This window comes from Pseudorca crassidens, chromosome 10, assembly GCF_039906515.1.
Source record: "Pseudorca crassidens isolate mPseCra1 chromosome 10, mPseCra1.hap1, whole genome shotgun sequence".
Taxonomy (NCBI): domain Eukaryota; kingdom Metazoa; phylum Chordata; class Mammalia; order Artiodactyla; family Delphinidae; genus Pseudorca; species Pseudorca crassidens.
The window spans coordinates 76,371,496-76,391,668 of NC_090305.1; the positions used below are offsets into that span (position 1 = coordinate 76,371,496).

Genomic DNA, 20,173 nt, shown 5'->3' on the forward strand with positions numbered 1-20,173 from the left:
CTGTCCGTGGTTGGACGCCTTTGGGGCTGTACCAGGGAAGCTGCTGATTCAGGGAAGCTGTACCTCCTGCTGAAGGTGTGGGCAGGTTCTTACTTACCCTGCTGCAGGTTGAGATCCTCTTCTTGTGAAGTAATTACCCAAAGTGACAGCAGCCTTTCTCCTAGGTGGTTTAAGCTGTGGCTTTTGGCTATTGGTATTGGGTGTTTGATCTGTGATATACCCAGAATAGGATTCAAGCTTGGACTTCCCTGGCGGTCCCGTGGTTAAGACTCTGCACTTCCACTGCAGGGGCGCAGGTTCTATCCCTGGTCTGGGAAGTTCCACATGCTGCGTGGTACAGCTCCCCCCTCCCCCCCCCAAAAAAAGATTATATGGAATAGAATTCAAGCCTTATATGTGATGAAGTTTGGGAACTGAGCTATGGGTTACACTCTGGGAATATAAAGATAGCAGGCATCTGAACAGACCTGGGCACAGTGGCAGTGCAGGGTGATGGAGGTGTGGTGTTTCTGAACACAAGTTCGTGTGCCCGACACACAGAAAGGCCAAGCAAACCAAAACGTCAGATTTTGGAGCAGAGAAAGTTTATTGCAGGGCCAAGCAAGGAGAACAGGTGACTCATGCTCAAAAACCCCGAACTCCCTGGTGGTTTTGGGGGAGACCATTTTAAAGTCAAATTTGGGGTGCGGGCTGCAGGTTGTGAGTTTCTTCTGATTGGTTGGTGGTGAGGTAACAGGGTAGTGCTCCAGGAATCTTGCGCTCATCCTGAAGTTACCATCCTCCACCTGGGTGGGGGACTTAGTTTCCGCAGAAGAGGGCAAAGATACTGTGATGTATATTCCCTGAGGAGGAACCAGGACCCTGCCCCAAGGCTGCACTATTCTGACAGCTCCTCTGTTTCTGCATTCCCTCTCTTCCCTGATTAGCAACTGTTTGAATATTCCCTTTGGAACTCAGGGAAGGTCAAGGAGGCTGAATGAAGCCTACAAACAAGAAATGGAGGACACAGAAGGGCTTTTGTGCCTAGGGGGGCCCCATAGGGTCCTGCTCAGTTTCAGTGGCAGGGCTTTCTAGCGCCGCCTTGGAAGGCAGGGCAGCTCTTCCCAGCTGTGCTGTGAGCGGTCGCATCCGCCAGTCACTGCTGTGAGCAGTCCCCGTGCATCATCTCATTTTGTCCCCACACCGAGGCTCTAAGAGGTTCAGTGACTTGCCAAGGTCACACACGGATCAGCGACAGAGCAGAGAATTGAACCCAGGTTATGGAACTGCGCAGCTGAACCCTCAGAGGAGCATTTACAGATGGGGTAATATTTTCGTAGCCAAGACTTGAAGGTTGAGCGGGAGCTCAGCAGGCAGGGGCGTGCCAGGGAGAGGGGAGCGTTTGTGCCAAAGCTGTGCGGGTGTGAAGGAGCGTAAGGCGTAGGGATTGCAGATCATTCAGGGAAAGGTGGGGCGGGGGCCTTCCATGTCATGCTGAGGGCCACTGTGAGCCACCAGTGGAGTAGGGGCAGAGGAGAGAAGAGCTGTGTGCCGTTGGGCACCTGGCTTAACCTCTCTGGGTCTCACCTTCCCATCTGAACTGGAGCCTCTAAAGCTACACTGCTCTGATGAGGAAAGTTCATTTGACTGGTGGCCGTAATGGGCAAAGTGAAGGAATGGCCTGCAGTGGCGCTGCTGGGGCCGCCCTGCTGATTCAGGGCTTCCATGCTTTCACTTGGTATTTATACCAAGTGACCACCAAGTGTTACCGAGCTCAAGCTCGCTCTGCTCGCCGCACAAGAGGCCAGTGAATCGGAGACGAGGTGTTGAGGCAAGGAAGACGACTTTATTCGGAAAGCTGGCTGACCGAGAAGATGGCAGACTAGTGTCTCTGATAAACCATCTTATCTGGACTTGGATGCTTTTCTTTTATAGAATCAGAGTTTCTTTTATAGAATCAGAGAGGGGGAGGTGGTGAGGAAGTAAAGTAATAAGGCAGAATAGAGAGGGAGAGGCGGAGAGGAAGTAAAGTAAAAGGGCCATCGGTCTTGCAGAACATCTCCTGGAATGACCAGCCTCGGTGAGGGGATGTGTTTCTTTTTTTCTTGCAGCTGTTCACAGGTGGGCAGGGTTCCCTGAGGCAGGCCGTTATGTATGAGTATAATAACGAAAGGCAAAGGTTAAAGTCAAGCAGATCCAACGTGGGGTCCCATTTAGCTCTTCCCTTGCCCTTCGTGTATGCTAAAGTGCCACGGCAGATGCAGAGATGTAGTAAGACTTGTCTTCAAGGAGCTTGCAGCCTAGTGGAGGGTACAGCCAGTGTTTTCGTGAGTATTATGGTAAAAGATGCAGGTCATAAATACTTGTAGGTATGGAGAATGAAGCCGAGGTTGCTAATGGCTGGGGGACTGAAGGATATAACTCTTAGTTCTGCCAGAAAGAATTGTTAGGAGATGGGGATAGATAGAGAGGGTATCATCCAGGTCGACAGAAAATGGGGCAGTGGAGAAAAATACAAAGCCAGTTCAGGTACAGTCACCAGAGGGTCTGATTATCAGCCTATCTAGTAGCAGATTCCCCATAGTTTACAGGTTTTAGTGGGGAAGCAGACGTTATAACAGGAAAATATTCATTAATGGACTTGCCACTTACAAACTTGGGTCCCACCCCGTTGTGCCTCCGTCTCTTTTCAACAGTGGTGTCCAGCCATGCTCCAGGAGCATCCACCTCTTGGTCATCGTCTCTCCCAGGTCTCAAGGACATTTTACAAATACGAGACAAACCTTGGAGAGAGAGACATGGGATTTCATGAACTCACCGCAGAAGCCGCTTGACTGTGGAGGCAGTAATAGATGTGACACCTGTTAGTTGATGACGAGAGGGCGGGACTTGAAAATCAAAGGATTGAGAGGCCTGGGGCAAAGCAGTAAAGCATTTTTGCAAAAAACATCCCTTGTATAATAGCGCTGTGCCAACCAAATGTTAACTGGAAGGACTTACCATACTCTAAGGCAATTTACGTGTGATTTATTCTTTGTTCTAAGAATTAGCACAGGATGACAGTTATAACTTAAATCTTGTTCCATATTTGCTATTGATCTTAGGATAGATTTTGATTTTTGTTTACTTATTTGGATAAAGTTCTAAACAAAACTGTGTTTTGACTAAAATTTTGAGCGTGGCATCACCTTTTTCTGATGCTGATTTCCCTGTGTACAGAGATCTCTGGGGAAGAGATTCTGGCTAGAGAAGGTAGGGACCAGCTCACGAAGGGCTCTGAATGCTGAACCTCATGCTGGAAGCCAGAGTTCTTGTCCTGGTAGAACCTGCCAGCTGTTTATAACAGGGCTCCTTTCTGTCTCACACTGGCTTTGTCCCTGCAGTTAGAAAATACTGTAGACCAGCTTCCCTCCTTTAGAAATGACAAAGCCCTCTTTAATCTCCTTGCTTTTCTTTTGAGTTCGGAGCACAGATTCGAGCCATGGGAGAGTGTTTTGGGGCCCTGAGGTTCTATTTCCGGCCTTCTGCTCTTGCATACCCATATAGAGGGCTATTTTAATTCCTTTCAGTCATGTGGAAAGTAGTCACTTATGTGATGCTCTTTCTAGCACCTTACCTTTGAGAGCTGATCTCAGCCAATGACAGTGCATGTGTTCGCATTAATTCATAGAGCAGTGTTCGAGTTAAAGCTTGTTCTGGGAGAGCCTAAACACTTCGTGGTCCCTGGAGGTAAAGGGTCAAGTGGCTTTTGGCTCCTCTTTTATCCAGTGGAAGACTGGCTTGTATTTCTGTAGGGTTTTCTTGCTTTAAGCATGATTTCAAGCAGGTGGTTATTTCAGACTAATCGCCAGCCTACATCTTGATCCCAGAGGCTGCTGCTTTGAAGGTGCTGGGCTAGTTCAGGATACGTTGTGCGTGTTTCATTGCCTCGCTTCTTGGCCAGTACGATTTTTTTAGAAGATGTGCCACTGGGTATATAAGCCCCCTGTCTTCCAGCTGAGCCCCTGATTGACCTGCCTGCCTCTCTCTCTCCTCGGGCTGTGTCCCTTCTCCTCAGGATTGGGTAGCAGGATTTTCTGGTTCTCTGATTCTCTGTCTACAGGACCAGCCTGCTGGGCTGAGCTTCCTTGCCCACAGTGCTGCCCCAGGTGGCAGAAGCAGGGCCTGGGGCTGTGGGCTTGGCTGGCTCTCGAGCAAAAACCCCCGTGGGGAATCAGCTGCTAGTGATTCGGTACAAAGCAGGACGGAGTGAATCTTCTTATCAGTACCTTTCCCAGAACCATGAAGGAGATACATTTTCTGTGGCCATTGAGCATGTGAAATGTGGCTAGCGCAGCTGAGGAGCTGAATTTTATGTTTTATTTAGTTTTGATCATTTTAAATTTAAACAGTCACCATGTGGCTAGTGGCTACTGTATTGGACAATGTAGGATAGACCATTGTACTTGAGGAGTTTATATTGTATTTTTAAAATATTTTATTTTATTTGCTTATTTTTATTTTTGGCTGCGTCGGGTCTTAGTTGTGGCACACGGGCTCTCTTCTTTGTGGCTTGCAGGCTCTTCACTGTGGTGTGTGGGCTTCTCTCTAGTTGCGTCGTGCAGGTTTTCTCTTCTCTAGTTGTGGCGCATGGGCTCTGTAGTTTGTGGCACGCGGGCTCAATAGTTGTGGCGCACGGGCTTAGTTGCCCTGCGGCACGTGGGATCTTAGTTACCTGACCGGGGATCGAACCCACGTCCCCTGCATTGCAGGACGGATTCTTTACCACTGGACCACCAGGGGAGTCCCTATATTGTATTTTTTAATTAAATAGGGAAAACCTTGAACGTGCACATGGTAGCAATTCAAAAGGTACAAAAGGATATCAGTGAAAAGTCTCCCTCATCTCTGCCCCTAGCCTCTCAGTTTCCTTCCCAGCCCCAGTCATGATTATCATCTGTGTCCGTCCTGAAACATTTTACACACATATAAGCATAACATGCATATTTCTCTCTCTCTCTCTCAATGCAAGAGATGTTATTCTACCCATTCTCTTCTGTTCCTTGCATTTTTAGTTAACAGTGTACCTTGGAGGTCATTACCCGTAGAGACAAATATGCCACATTATTTTAATGGCTTATAGTTAATTTTATTTGTATTTAATGGCTGTACATTATACTTCTTTATAAAGTTGTACCATCATTTACTTAACATATCCCCTACGAGTGGGCATGTGAGTGCCAATTTTTTTTGCCATGGTAAGTAATACTATAACAAATAACCTTCACAAACATGTTCTCAAACATGTTCAGGTCTGAACACAAATCAGTTCCTAGAAATTAGATTATTAGATCAAAGGTATGTGTACTGTACATTGCTGCAGATTTTGCCAAAATGCCATCTGTAGGGTTTGTTGACGGGAGTATAAATCTGTACCTTGCGTGAGGGCATCTATTTTCCCACGGCCCCAGCAGCACAGTCTGTTATTACACTTTTTGTTCTTTGCCAATACAATAAAGATCACCATCGCCTTGTGGGTTTAATTTGCATTTCTCTTGTAAATGAGATTGAGCATCTTTTTATATGTCGAAGAGTCATTTGTATTTCCTTTCTGTTACATGAACTACTCAGATCATTCGCCCATTTTTCTACTGGATTTTATTGTTGTTTTTATTGATTTGTAGGACCCTTTATGAGTCTGTCATCTCTGATATGTATTGACACATTTTAACCTTGGTCCTGATATCCTTTTTTTAAATATTTATTTTATTTATTATTTATTTAATTTATTAATTTGGTTGTGCTGGGTCTTAGCTGCGGCAGGCAGGCTCCTTAGTTGCAGCTCGCCGGCTCCTTTAGTTGTGACACATGTGCTCCTTAGTGGCGGCCAGCAGGCTCCTTAGTTGCAGCTCACAGGCTCCTCAGTTGTGGCACGTGAACTCTTAGTTTCGGCATGCATGTGGGATCTAGTTCCCTGACCAGGGATCGAACCTGGGCCCCCAGCATTGGGAGTGTGGAGTCTTAACCACTGCGCTACTGGGGAAGTCCCATGATATCCCTTTCCATGTGGACATTTAAAAACATTTTTATGTAGTCAGCTTATTAATCTTTATGTTATGGCCTCTAGGTTTTAAATCTTAACTTAGAAAGGCTTTCCCTGTGAAGGTGTTTTCAAACAGAGTTCTCATGTTTTCTTCTAGAACTTTCATAGTGTTATTATTTTATTTTATTTTTAAATTTTATTTTTTTATACAGCAGGTTCTTATTTGTCATCAATTTTATACAGATCAGTGTATACGTGTCAATCCCAATCGCCCAATTCATCCCACCCCCACCCCCACCCGCCCACCGCTTTTCCCCCCTTGGTGTCCATACGTTTGTTCTCTACATGTGTGACTCAACTTCTGCCCTGCAAACCGGTTCATCTGTACTATTTTTCTAGGTTTCACATGCATGTGTTAATATACGATATTTGTACTTCACTCTGTATGACAGTCTAGATCCATCCACATCTCAACAAATGACCCAATTTCATTCCTTTTTATGGCTGAGTAATATTCCGTTGTATATATGTACCACATCTTCTTTATCCATTCGTCTGTCAATGGGCATTCAGGTTGCTTCCATGACCTGGCTATTGTAAATAGCGCTGCAATGAACATTGGGGTGCATGTGTCTTTTTGAATTATGGTAGTGGGATTGCTGGATCATATGGTAATTCTATTTTTAGTCTTTTAAGGAACCTCCATACTGTTCTCCATAGTGGCTGTATCAATTTACATTGCCACCAACAGTGCAAGAGGGTTCCCTTTTCTCCACACCCTGTCCAGCATTTGTTGTTTGTAGATTTTCTGGTGATGCCCATTCCAACTGGTGTGAGGTGATGCCTCATTGTAGTTTTGATTTGCATTTCTCTAATCATTAGTGATATTGAGCAGCTTTTCATGTGCTTCTTGGCCATCTGTATGTCTTTCTTGAAGAAATGTCTATTTAGGCCTTCTGCCCATTTTTGGATTGGGTTGTTTGTTTTTTGAATATTGAGCTGCATGAGCTGTTTATATATTTTGGAGATTAATCCTTTGTCTGTTGATTCGTTTGCAGATATTTTCTCCCATTCTGAGGGTTGTCTTTTCGTCTTGTTTATGGTTTCCTTTGCTGTGCAAAAGGTTTTAAGTTTCATTAGGTCCCATTTGTTTATATTTCCATTATTCTAGGATGTGTGATTTATGTCAAAGAGTGTTCTTCTATGTTTTCCTCTAAGAGTTTTATAGTGTCCAGTCTTACATTTAGGTCTCGAATTCATTTTGAGTTTATTTTCGTGTATGGTGTTAGGGAGTGTTCTAATCTCATTCTTTTACATGTAGCTGCCCAGTTTTCTCAGCATCACTTATTGAAGAGACTGTCTTTTCTCCACTGTATATCCTTGCCTCCTTTGTCATAGATTAGTTGACCATAGGTGCGTGGGTTTATCTCTGGCTTTCTCTCTTGTTCCATTGATCTATGTTTCTGTTTTTGTGCCAGTACCATATTGTCTTGATTACTGTAGCTTTGTAGTATAGTCTGAAGTCAGGGAGACTGATTCCTCCAGCTCTGTTTTTTTTCCCTCAAGACTGCTTTGGCTATTTGGGGTCTTCTGTGTCTCCATACAAATTTTAAGAGTTTTTGTTCTAGTTCCGTAAAAAATGCCATTGGTAGTTTGATAGGGATTGCATTGAATCTGTAGATTGCTTCGGGTAGTATAGTCATTTTCACAATATTGATTCTTCCAATCCAAGAACATGGTATATCTCTCCATCTGTTGGTATCATCTTTAATTTCTTTCATCAGTGTCTTATAGTTTTCTGCATACAGGTCTTTTGTCTCCCTAGGTAGGTTTATTCCTAGGTATTTTATTCTTTTTGTTGCAATGGTAAATGGGAGTGTTTCCTTAATTTCTCTTTCAGATTTTTCATCATTAGTGTAGAGGAATGCAAGAGATTTCTGTGCATTAATTCTGTATCCTGCGACTTTACCAAATTCATTGATTAGCTCTAGTAGTTTTCTGGTAGCATCTTTAGGATTCTCTATGTATAGTATCATGTCATCTGCAAACAGTGACAGTTTTACTTCTTCTTTTCCAATTTGTATTTCTTTTATTTCTTTTTCTTCTCTGATTGCCGTGGCTAGGACTTCCAAAACTATGTTGAATAATAGTGGTGAGAGTGGACATCCTTGTCTTGTTCCTGATCTTAGAGGAAATGCTTTCAGTTTTTCACCACTGAGAATGTGGGTTTGTTGTGTATGGCCTTTATTATGTTGAGGTAGGTTCCCTCTATGCCTTACTTTCTGGAGAGTTTTTATCATAAATGGGTGTTTAATTTTGTCAGAAGCTTTTTCTGCATCTATTGAGCTGATCATATGGTTTTTATTCTTCAGTTTGTTAATATGGTGTATCACACTGATTGATTTGCATATATTGAAGAATCCTTGCATCCCTGGTATAAATCCCACTTGATCATGGTGTATGATCCTTTTAATGTGTTGTTGGATTCTGTGTGCTAGTATTTTTTTGAGGATTTTTGCATCTGTATTCATCAGTGATATTGGTCTGTAATTTTCTTTTTTTGTAGTATCTTTGTCTGCTTTTGGTATCAGGGTGATGGTGGCCTCATAGAATGAGTTTTTGAGTGTTCCTTACTCTGCAGTTTTTTGGAAGAGTTTGAGAAGGATGGGTGTTAGCTCTTCTCTAAATGTTTGATAGAATTCACCTGCGAAGCCATCTGGTCCTGGACTTTTGTTTGTTGGAAGATTTTAAATCACAGTTTCAATTTCATTACTTGTGATCGGTCTGTTCATATTTTCTGTTTCTTCCTGGTTCAGTCTTGGAGGGTTATACCTTTCTAAGAATTTGCCCATTTCTTCCAGGTTGTCCATTTTGTTGGCATAGAGTTGCTTGTAGTAGTCTCTTAGGATGCTTTGTATTTCTCCGGTGTCTGTTGTAACTTCTCCTCTTTCATTTCTAATTTTATTGATTTGAGTCCTCTCCCTCTTTTTCTTGATGAGTCTGGCTAATGGTTTATCAATTTTGTTTATCTTCTCAAGGAATCAGCTTTTAGTTTTATTGATCTTTGCTATTGTTTTCTTTGTTTCTATTTCATTTATTTCTGCTCTGATCTTTATGATTTCTTTCCTTCTCCTAACGTTGGGTTTTGTTTGTTCTTCTTTCTCTAATTCCTTTAGGTGTAAGGTTAGATTGTTTATTTGAGATTTTTCTTGTTTCTTGAGGTAGGCTTGTATTGCTATAAACTTCCCTCTTAGAACTGCTTTTGCTGCATCCCATAGGTTTTGGATCATCATTTTTCATTGTCATTTGTCTCTAGGTATTTTTTGATTTCCTCTTTGATTTCTTCAGTGATCTCTTGGTTATTTAGTAACGTATTGTTTAGCCTGCATGTGTTTGTGTTTTTTATGTTTTTTTCCCTGTAATTGATTTCTAATCTTATGGTGTTGTGGTCAGAAAAGATGCTTGATATGATTTCAGTTTTCTTAAATTTACTGAGGCTTGATTTGTGACCCAAGATGTGATCTGTCCTGGAGAATGTTCCGTCTTGCACTTGAGAAGAAAGTGTAATCTGCTGTTTTTGGATGGAATGTCCTATAAATATCAATTAAATCTATCTGGTCTATTGTGTCATTTAAAGCTTCTGTTTCCTTATTTATTTTCATTTTGGATGATCTGTCCATTGGTGTAAGTGAGGTGTTAAAGTCCCCCACTATGATTGTGTTACTGTCGATTTCCTCTTTTATAGCTGTTAGCAGTTGCCTTATGTATTGAGGTGTTCCTATGTTGGGTGCATATATATTTATAATTGTTATATGTTCTTCTTGGATTGATCCCTTGATCATTATGTAGTGTCCTTCCTTTTGTCTTGTAACTTTCTTTATTTTAAAGTCTATTTTATCTGATATGAGTATTGCTGTTCCAGCTTTCTTTTGATTTCCATTTGCATGGAATATCTTTTTCTGTCCCCTCACTTTCAGTCTGTATGTATCCCTAGGTCTGAAGTGGGTCTCTTGTAGACAGCATATAGATGGGTCTTGTTTTTGTGTCCATTCAGCAAGCCTGTGTCTTTTGGTTGGAGTATTTAATCCATTCACGTTTAAGGTAATTATCAATATGTGTGTTCCTATTACCATTTTCTTAATTGTTTTGGGTTTGTTTTTGTAGGTCCTTGTTTCTCTTGTGTTTCCCACTTAGAGAAGTTCCTTTAGCATTTGTTGTAGAGCTGGTTTGGTGGTGCTGAATTCTCTTAGCTTTTGATTGTCTGTAAAGCTTTTGATTTCTCCATTGAATCTGAATGAGATCCTTGCTGGGTAGAGTAATCTTGGTTGTAGGTTCTTCCCTTTCATCACTTTAAGTATATCATGCCGCTCCCTTCTGGCTTGTAGAGTTTCTGCTGAGAAATCAGCTGTTAACCTTATGGGAGTTCCCTTGTATGTTATTTGTCGTTTTTCCCTTGCTGCTTTCAATAATTTTTCTTTGTCTTTAATATTTGCCAATTTGATTACTGTGTGTCTCGGCATTTTTCTCCTTAGGTTTATCCTGTATGGGACTCGCTGTGCTTCCTAGACTTGGGTGGCTGTTTCCTTTCCGATGTTAGGGAGGTTTTTGACTATAATCTCTTCAAATATTTTCTCTGGTTCTTTCTCTCTCTCTTCTCCTTCTGGGACCCCTATAATGCGAATGTTGTTGCGTTTAATGTTGTCTCAGAGGTCTCTTAGTCTGTCTTCACTTGTTTTCATTCTTTTTTCTTTATTCTGTTCCGCAGCATTCTGTCTTCCAGGTCACTTATCCGTTCTTCTGCCTCAGTTATTCTGCTATTGATTCCTTCTAGTGTAGTTTTCATTTCAGTTGTTGTATTGTTCATCTGTGTTTTTTTGTTCTTTAATTCTTCTAGGTCTTTGTTAAACATTTCTTGCATCTTCTCGATCTTTGCCTCCATTCTTTTTCCGAGGTCCTGGATCATCTTCACTATCGTTATTCTGAATTCTTTTTCTGGAAGGTTACCTATCTCCACTTCATTTAGTTGTTTTTCTGGGGTTTTATCTTGTTCCTTCATCTGGTACATCTTGTCTATCTTTCTGTGAATGTGGTTTTTGTTCCTCAGGCTGCAGGATTGTAGTTCTTCTTGCTTCTGCTGTCTGCTCTCTGGTGGATGAGGCTATCTCGGTGTTATTTTTTTATGTTTAATTCCTTGACCCCTCTGGAATAATTCAGGGGTTTTGTGACCTTCAATCACCCATCTACCTGTCTCCTCATTTTTCTGCTGCAGTGCCTTTGCCAGCATCTCTGCTCTGTCCAGCCCTGTTTTTGAGCTTTGCAGTCCCCTCTCTGTAGCCACTCTAATAGAAGTACTGTATTCATTTTCCCATTGGTTGCCACCTTCCTCTCATTCCTTTGTGAGTATAACTTTAGGTAACCCTAATCCCAGATGGAGAAGGGGAGTTTTAATCTTTATTTGAAGGTCTTAGTTAAGTTTCAAGCCTTCAGTATCCCCTCTCACCCAAGCATGCCTGTTTCCCTTATTGCCTTTCTCGCTCCTGCAGGCCAGGTATCACCAGCTCAGTCCCTTGCTTTATCCTCATTGCAGATTCCTTCTTTGACCTTCACACCCTCCTGGCCAAGCTCTTTATCTCACTTGCCCTGCCTACCCTTGGTGCAGGTTGTTTAATTAGGGGAGGTGACCTGACCCGGAGGGAACTTTAAAGCCACAGGATATTTGCACTTCTCCTGTGCCGAGGAGGAGATGTTCTGCCTCCCCGGTTGGTTGTTAGCCCTTCATTCGTATTCTCTGATATGATTTAATGCTTTGTCATTTTCTTTCCTGTGATTCCAGAGTCTCAATTTCAGCTTCTGCCAGAGCCAGTAGCAGTTGGGAAAGAAGGCTGTGCTCTTCAAAGAGTGAGTATAGATTTTTAACACCATATATTACGGGGTGGGCGGGCGGGCAAGGCAGCCCTTTAATGAGACTGGGGCTACTCTGTAAGCTCCCTGGCACCCTTCTGCAGGCCAGCCTGTCTGGGGGCAGAAATGTTCTCTGGTTCAGTAGGTCTGGTGGGGAGGGGATTGGGCACGTGAAGATTTTTAAAGCTCAAGATATATATCCCAAAAGCCCTCCCTTCTCAAAGACTGTGCCTGGAGCAGGGCTCTGAGTTTGAAGGGAGTCAAGAAGACCTGGGCCTGTGGGGACCAGGATGCTTTCCTGGGGAGTGTGACACTTGAATCAGCCCCAAAGACAGAGAGGAGTTCATCAGGCAGGCGGGAAAGAAGTGCTCCACACGAAGGGGACAGTGTGAGAGAGATGAAGTGTGAGGCTGTGCGGGGCTTTTGTGGGGGCAGGAGTTGGATGTTTGGGGTGCAGGCGGAGGTGGGGGCCAGGAAGTTGAGTCGGGATCATACGGAGTACTCAGAGTTCACACTAGACCAGAGCCCCCTGTCCTTGGTGTGAACTGAGAAGATTCCTCTGGCAGCTGGTGGTGGAAGGACTGAACGGGGTGTGAAAGAGCAGTCTTCACAGAAGTGGGAGCGAGGAGAGATGACGACCTGGACGCAGTGTGGCGGCCGAGGGAGCTGTGGTCTGACTCCTACGACGTCTCACACCTGGTGGGAATGTTTCTTCCCCCACGACGTTCCTAGTAAATGTTAAGCCAAAGGAATTGGTTGCACAGGCTTTCGGGGGGTGTGGACACCCTAAATCTGTGCTGTCCAACGCAGCAGCTCCTATTTATATGTGGCTCTCAAGCGTTCACAATGTGATGGATGTGACTGAAGGACTGAACTTTGAATTTTATCTAATTAGTTTACATTTAAATAACCACCTATAAACAGTGCAGTTTGTCTAGACTCAGACAGGTTGGCTCCAGTGCTGGCACCTCCTTGTCTGACAGGAGTGTTGAGCAAGGAGGAAGAGTGAGACATGCATCGGAGTCTGGGAGGCCAGACTGATGGGGATACTGTTGGCAGAAATCGACAAGTCAGGAGCAAGGGGAGAGATGTACCTGAGACCTTGTAGGACAGGACTTTTGGGTCATGGAGATAGTGAAGCAGGCTTTTGGAAAAGTCTGGAAGAAGGTCCTGGCCAGGTATGTTGATTTTTGCGTTTCCTGTAGGACGGAGTGGCAGAGGGTGTAGATATGGTGAGCTCTTCAAGGAAGACAATGAAGAGCTCATCTTGGGACTGTTCAAGGGGAAAAGTAAGGAGCGTATCATGGGAATATCCAGGGGAGAGCGGGAGCAGAGAATCTTAGGAACCAAGCTTTGCATGCTCAGAGCCATGGCTTGTTTGAACAGCAGGGGTGTCTGAGCTGCAAAGTACAGAGGAGGAATGGGCTCAGCCAGAGTGAGGGGGAGACAAGGCCAGGAGGGCAGAGGTGAGCACCTTATGGCAGCAATCCTAGGGTCATGCCACACGTTCAGTGATGACTGGGCAGGCTTAACTACTTCCTTGGAACTTTCAGTGCGATTTTCCTTCGTGATGGAGAAGATTCCTGTGACAAGGCGTTAGAGCTGCTCATTTCTCAAATTACTCTATCTCATCAATCCTGGGGCTTCCATACAAGAGAATCTTAGTACCTTTTTTAGCTGTTGGTCATTAGTAATAGGTTTTTTTTTTTTTTTTTTTTGCGGTACGCGGGCCTGTCACTGTTGTGTCCTCTCCCGTTGCGGAGCACAGGCTCCGGACGCGCAGGCTCAGCGGCCATGGCTCACGGGCCTAGCTGCTCCGCGGCATGTGGGATCCTCCCGGACCGGGGCATGAACCCGTGTTCCCTGCAACGGCAGGCGGACTCTCAACCACTGCGCCACCAGGGAAGCCCTAGTGATAATTTTGAGGAATTGGTTTATCTTTACAAGAACCTAGTTTCAGGACTTCCCTGGTGGCGCAGTGGTTAAGAATCAGCCAGCCAATGCAGGGGACATGGGTTTGAGCCCTGGTCCGGGAAGATCGCACATGCCGCGGAGCAACAAAGCCTATGTGCCACAGCTACTGAGCCTGCGCTCTAGAGCCCGCGAGCCACAACTACGGACGCCCGTGTGCCTAGAGCCCATGCTCCGCGACAAGAGAAGCCCACGCACCGCAACGAAGAGTAGCCCCCACTTGCTGCAACTAGAGAAAGCACGCACGCAGCAAGGAAGACCCAACACAGCCAAAACTAAATAAATTAAATAAATAAATAAATAAAAATTATTGAAAAAAAAGAACCTAGTTTCAGAAATCAGTGTTGGGTAGATGCAACAATGTTTAACAGCGGGAATTTTATACTCAGATTTCAAGAACTTAGTGCTTTTTCCAGGTGGACAACACTGTGGAAAGAATTTTCATATTGCAGAGTTAAAGAAAAAAATTATGAGCAGCACTGGTTAGTTTGTTGTTGTTTGTTGTTTTTTGGTGTTTTTTGGGTGTGTTGGTTCTTAGTAGCGGCACATGGGCTCTTCGTTGTGGTGTATGGGTTTTCTCTTCTTTAGCTGTGGCACGCGTGTTCCAGATCACGTGGGCTCTAGCAGGCTCTGTAGTTGAGGCACTCAGGGCTTAGTTGCCTGCATTGTGAGACGGATTCTTTACCACTGGACCACCAGGGAAGTCCCAGCACTGGTTAGTTATTCAAAGACACCAGCAACAATAAGGTAACAAGTTGTTAACTTGTAAAGTTAGCATGTTACATCCTCTTAAAATAGTTCAGGAGAAGTGCAAAGAATGTCTATGGGAACACTGAACTCCGGGTCTTTTGTGTAACTGATGTACAATAAATATCTGCTTAGCAAGTGCTGAGAGAAGGCAAAGGTAGCATGAACCAGGCACACCTACAGGATTGGACTGAAATGCAGCTCATGCCAGGTACCAGTCAGGTGACCTTGGGGGCATTTGTTAACTTCTGTAAGCTTCAGTTTCTCCATCTTTAAAATGGGAGAAATGCTTCTTACTCCCAGTGTTGTGCAGGATAAAATGAGAGGATGTGTGTGAACCATCTACACGGGGCCTGGCATACAGCAGTCGTCCAGTACATGGAGGCTGTCGCTCTTCTATCTTTGGCTATGGTGGTAGTGGCCATGGTCATTATTGTTGTTGCTATAGTTATTAAAATAATCATGATTTTGAAGAGACCAGGACATTAGTTTGTCAAAATTGATGGCATATGATGTCCAGGGGAAGGCAAGATTCTATAAAAGTGTTTTACATTCTATTTATTCTTGGAATTTTGCTTTATACCTTAAGATTAAAATATCAGAACTCAGGATGACGGGTTTTAAAAGTCAGTGAGAACATTAAAAAACAGTTGTGACACGTTATGCCTGACCTCTAACCCCTGACTAAACCTGGGAACATGAGTCCAATGTTTATCTAGATCTACTGATTAATTTTTGTCCCTGCGTTCAGAGATAAAGGCCCTGAATGCACAGCTTGGATGTTAACAGGGGAAGGCCACGTGGGAGCCTCCGGTCTCGGGGTGAGAGTGTGTTACCCTCCCTGGTACCATAAAGACCAGCTCTCCTTCCTGATGTCCCCTCGTGTCAGACTGTGCTGCAAAGCCGCTGAAATCACTGTCATTAACACTGGGGTGTCTCACGTGACACAACAGATACGTAAAACAAGTTCATTTTTCTTTTTCAGTCTATTCAGCCATTATCAAACACCAAAACGTTATCAGACATTAACCACGCACCAGATATTTCCCAGATACTGTTTTAGGTTTTGGGGAAAATGTAACAGGGAACGAGATTCTCGTGGGGAGCGAGCCAGATCCTACTCTTCAATTGTCTGGCATAATTTCAGAAATGTTTTAAGTCACCAGAGTAGGAAAAGGCAGATGAGATGTTTTGGACGAATGTTCTCATTGATAGATGAGGAAACCAAGGTCTCCCAGCCGGTGCGTGGAAGAGCCAGCGGAGCGCCCCACCCCCAGCCGCGTGCCCGTCCATCACACACATCTGCCCCAGTGGCAGCCATTCATCTGTCACCACCATGATGTTCACCAGATCCGTGAATCACCTATTAGCATTTTTCTTTAACTCATTTCCTTCTTTTAACTTAGATTAATGTGCATCGCTACCATAAACTGAAAATATCCATAAAAATCAACACAACGTTATTAATTAGCTAGATACCGTTGCCTGCGGGAGGCTCAAGGGTTAGAAAGCTATTTTATAACCACACTGAGTTTCTCTTTGACCTAAGCAGGGCGGGAAAAGAACTGCAAAGAGATGACTTTCTCAGTGTGAATGTGAGTGTTACCTGATGCTGTGTAGCCCTGAGTGTTCTGCCCCCTGAAGTCATCTCGCAAACATCAGTTATTTGGTCCCTGTGCTTAGGGAAACTCCACGCCCTACCCCTTAGTTGATGTTCAGTCATTGGTGATTCTGGGTTCACAAGGCTTCAGTTTTTCTCTGTCCAGCCTTGGGTACATAGAACATCCTATAAACAAACCCCAGCAGGGTAGGGCAGCTGCCTTTTCAAAGGCTGGGGCAAGTCCTTTGTAAAACGAAGGATGTTGCAGAGGTAGGAATAATGGTCAGCTCTTTATAGAAAACTCAGAAAACATGAGTGTCTTCGCTCAGGGCCTGTCGGTATTTGATGTCATCAGGGAAAGTGTGCAGGATTCTTTGTAACAAGTCCAAGCCTTGCTAAATTGATGATGCTCTGCAAAAGCTCCTTATTAAAGACTTTATTCTGCCGTTAAATGGAGGATGGAGCCAGATAAAACCTTCCCCCAAACTGACTGTGACATCCCTAGCAGGCATTGATGAAGCCATGAGGTTTCTTTTTGATGATCATGACTTCATGTTGGGGCTCCCATCTCCAGTGTCAGAGTCTGTGACATCTATGGCTTTGGGCATAAAATGTTCTAATTCCTAGTCTAAAATAACAGCATGCAGTTAACTTCCTGCAGCTCAGGAATCAGAATTCACGGCGGCCCTCAGCAGTTTTTAAGGCCTTTATGTGATGTGGAAAAGTCCTCTTGAATCCGCCAGTTCCCATCTTCACCAACTCTTGTGACCCACACTATTCAAATAGATTCGTAAAATACCCTTCACTCTGTGATTAATTTTCTTACCCCTTGACAGTGGGGCCTTTGTAGCATCGTAAATTGTATCCAGCATTAAATAGGTGACTCCTCTGGGGAGTTTTGTAATTATTGAAAGAGAGAAAAGTCAGGTCTCTTATAACATCATTGGGAATGGTTGTCCCTAAAACAAATAGGATTGAACCCATTTTGTAACTTTGATTTTCATTAATTCATTTGCACCTTATTTGTGTCCTGTGCTTATTCTAGGCACTAGAAAGAACATGTATGATTATTCCTACCGTCTAGGAGCTCTGGTTCTGGGAGGAGAAAGAGGCCAGTGATATAAGTGTGCTGGAAAAAGTGTTTACAGTGACTGAGAAACTGAGAGGACAGTTGAATCAGAAACACAGACAGTGCTTTTGCCCCTGAGAAGGCGGCAGCTTTCATTACCCTAGACTCAGTACTGTCCCCGGATAGAGTGTGTGTGAAACTGAAAGGAACCATCTAACCCACCTACAGATGTATCTGTTTCCCCCTCTAGACCGAGGGGCTTGTTTCACCAAACCTCTCACAAGAGACCAAACATCTAAATGGAGATGTCACATCTTCATGGAGAAATCAGGGGTGACAAATGTGGGTATTTAAAAGCAGAGAGGTTACAAAGATTGAGAAAAGGCCATTTGAAAAAAATTAGACCAAGTGGAGTTAGGAGCAAAGAGAGTGGGTCCAAGCCAGAAACTTGTTTTTTAATCATGACTACCAGCTGAGTGACCTTGCGCAAGTTACTTAACCTCTCTGTGCCTTAGTTGCCTCAACCTATAAATATAGGGAATAAAACACTCGCCTTGCCTGTTTGATGGAGTTGGTGTGCTCTATCAAGGGTTAGCAAATTACAACCTGAAGGCTGTTTTTTACAATACAATTTTATTGGCACACAGTCACACCCATTCATTACATGTTGTATGGCTGCTGTCTCGCTACAAGGGCAGCTTGAAGAGTTGCGACAGAGACCTTATAACCCACAATGCTGAAATATTTATCATCTGCCCTTTACAGAAAAAGTTGGCTGACCCCCATGCTCAGTGGTCATACTGTGCTATCTTGAAATCATTATAAAATTGAAACACACATCAGTTGATAGAGGTGTATGGGACAAAGCCTTCCATTTCACAGGAAATATAAGGAAGACCATGATTTGCTAGATGTTTGCTTTTTCTTGAAGAAGGCTCTTTTTTATGTTAGTGAGATGCACACTTAACACAAGTGGCCAAGTCCTCAGATGGCAAAGGGCCACACCTGACTTACAGATCCTTGCAGAAGTTGTTTTCTCTATTGGGGAGGATGACGGGACTTGAAATATTTTTTATTCCATGAAAAAAAAAAAAAAAAACATGTTGTGAGTGAGTTCATGAGACAGGACTGGGTGGGGACCTCTAATTCAGTGGTGATTTCTAGAGTGCCTAGAAATGGGTCAGGCCCTAGTCTGAATGCTGGGGATACAGTCTCTCCCCTCCTGGAGCTCACATCCTAGCCTTCAGATGTGTCCACCAAGTCTATGGAAGGACACCAGAAAGTATACTGAAAACTCTGCTGTTCTAACGTGTTCCCTCCTAACGTTTTACTGTATATCACTTATATGTGAAGTCTATGCCTGTACATGATACATAACCAAAGATTTTAAAGGGTAGACCGTGAAAAGCAGGTCTCCCTCTATCCCTGACACCCATCTGGTTCCCCACCTCAGATGCAACCACTGTTGCTGGTTTCTTGTACACCTTCCAGTGATAGTCTGTATATAGATAAGCATCCATGTGTACATGTGTATGTTTTCCTTCCTCTCTTCCCTTCCTCCCTCCCTTCCTTCCTTCCAGGCCTTCTGTCCTCCCTAACTTTTCATTTTTAAAAATTGCAAACCTAGGGGCTTCCCTGGTGGTGCGGTGGTTGAGAGTCCACCTGCCGATGGGGGGGACGCGGGTTCGTGCCCCCGTCCAGGAAGATCCCACATGCTGTGGAGCGGCTGGGCCCGTGAGCCATGGCCGCTGAGCCTGTGCGTCCGGAGCCTGTGCTCCGCAATGGGAGAGGCCACAACAGTGAGAGGCCCGCGTACCGCAAAAAAAAAAAAAAAAATTGTAAACCTAGTAGGAAAGTTAGAGGTTACCAGTACATTTCACCACACTTTATTTCTCCCTCGCCTACACACACGTGCATGCATGCACACACACACACGGGCAAACCCAGATGCACACACGCATGCACACATGCATGTACACAATGCACACACGTTCACACACACGCACATATACATTTTTTCTCTCCTCAACTTTTAAAAGTGAGTAGCAGATATTACTATTCTTTATCCCTTAATACTTGAGCAGATGCTAGGAACAAGGACATTCTCTTACATATAAACATAACCACAATTTCATCCCCACACTCACTGATACAATAATATTATCTAATAACCAGTCCTTACTCACATTTCCCCAGTCGTCCCCAGTTTCCTTTATAGCTTAAAAAAACCTCCAGGGTCATCTTAAGGATTCCTCATTACATTTAGTTGTCCTGCCTATTAGATCTTTTAAAGCACTTGCCTCCTGATCCTTGCTCTCATTCTGTGTCATTCACTTCTCTGTTCTGCTTTGCTTCTTCACCTTGTCTTCTGAGATGGACTTTCTTTTTTATAAATTAAAAAAAATTTTTATTTATTTTTGGCCGCATTGGGTCTTTGTTGCTGCACGCAGGCTTTCTTTAGCTGCGGCGAGCTGAGGCTACTCTTCGTTGCGGTGCGCGGACTTCTCATTGCGGTGGCTTCTCTTGTTGTGGAGCACAGGCTCTAGGCGCGCGGGCTTCAGTAGTTGTGGCTCACGGGCTTAGTTGCTCCAGTGCATGTGGGATCTTCCCGGACCAGGGATTTGAACCCGTGTCCCCTGCATTGGCAGGCGGATTCTTACCCACTGCGCCATCAGGGAAGTCCCTGAGACGGAGTTTCAATACTGTCTCTCTCTTCAGCCCCTGCAGGTGTCAGCCAGCCCTAAAGCGCAGGATGGATCTTGACGTGGTTAACATGTTTGTGATCGCGGGCGGGACGCTGGCCATCCCGATCCTGGCGTTTGTAGCCTCATTTCTCCTGTGGCCTTCGGCACTGATAAGAATCTATTACTGGTAAGTTCATTTT

At 44.1% G+C, this 20,173-nt stretch overlaps 1 protein-coding gene across 6 annotated transcripts in view; it reads left to right on the top strand.

Moving 5' to 3' along the window:
- The window catches only part of ABHD6 (abhydrolase domain containing 6, acylglycerol lipase), a 61,581-nt gene that overhangs the window by 13,991 nt on the left and 27,417 nt on the right, over positions 1-20,173 (top strand). For all 6 annotated transcript variants that reach the window (XM_067754915.1, XM_067754916.1, XM_067754914.1 and 3 more), the window contains exons 2-3: positions 11,835-11,899; positions 20,008-20,160. In XM_067754915.1, the coding sequence (XP_067611016.1) occupies positions 20,042-20,160 (119 nt within the window). In that variant the 5' untranslated portion in view covers positions 11,835-11,899; positions 20,008-20,041. The remainder of the gene's footprint in view (positions 1-11,834; positions 11,900-20,007; positions 20,161-20,173) is intronic.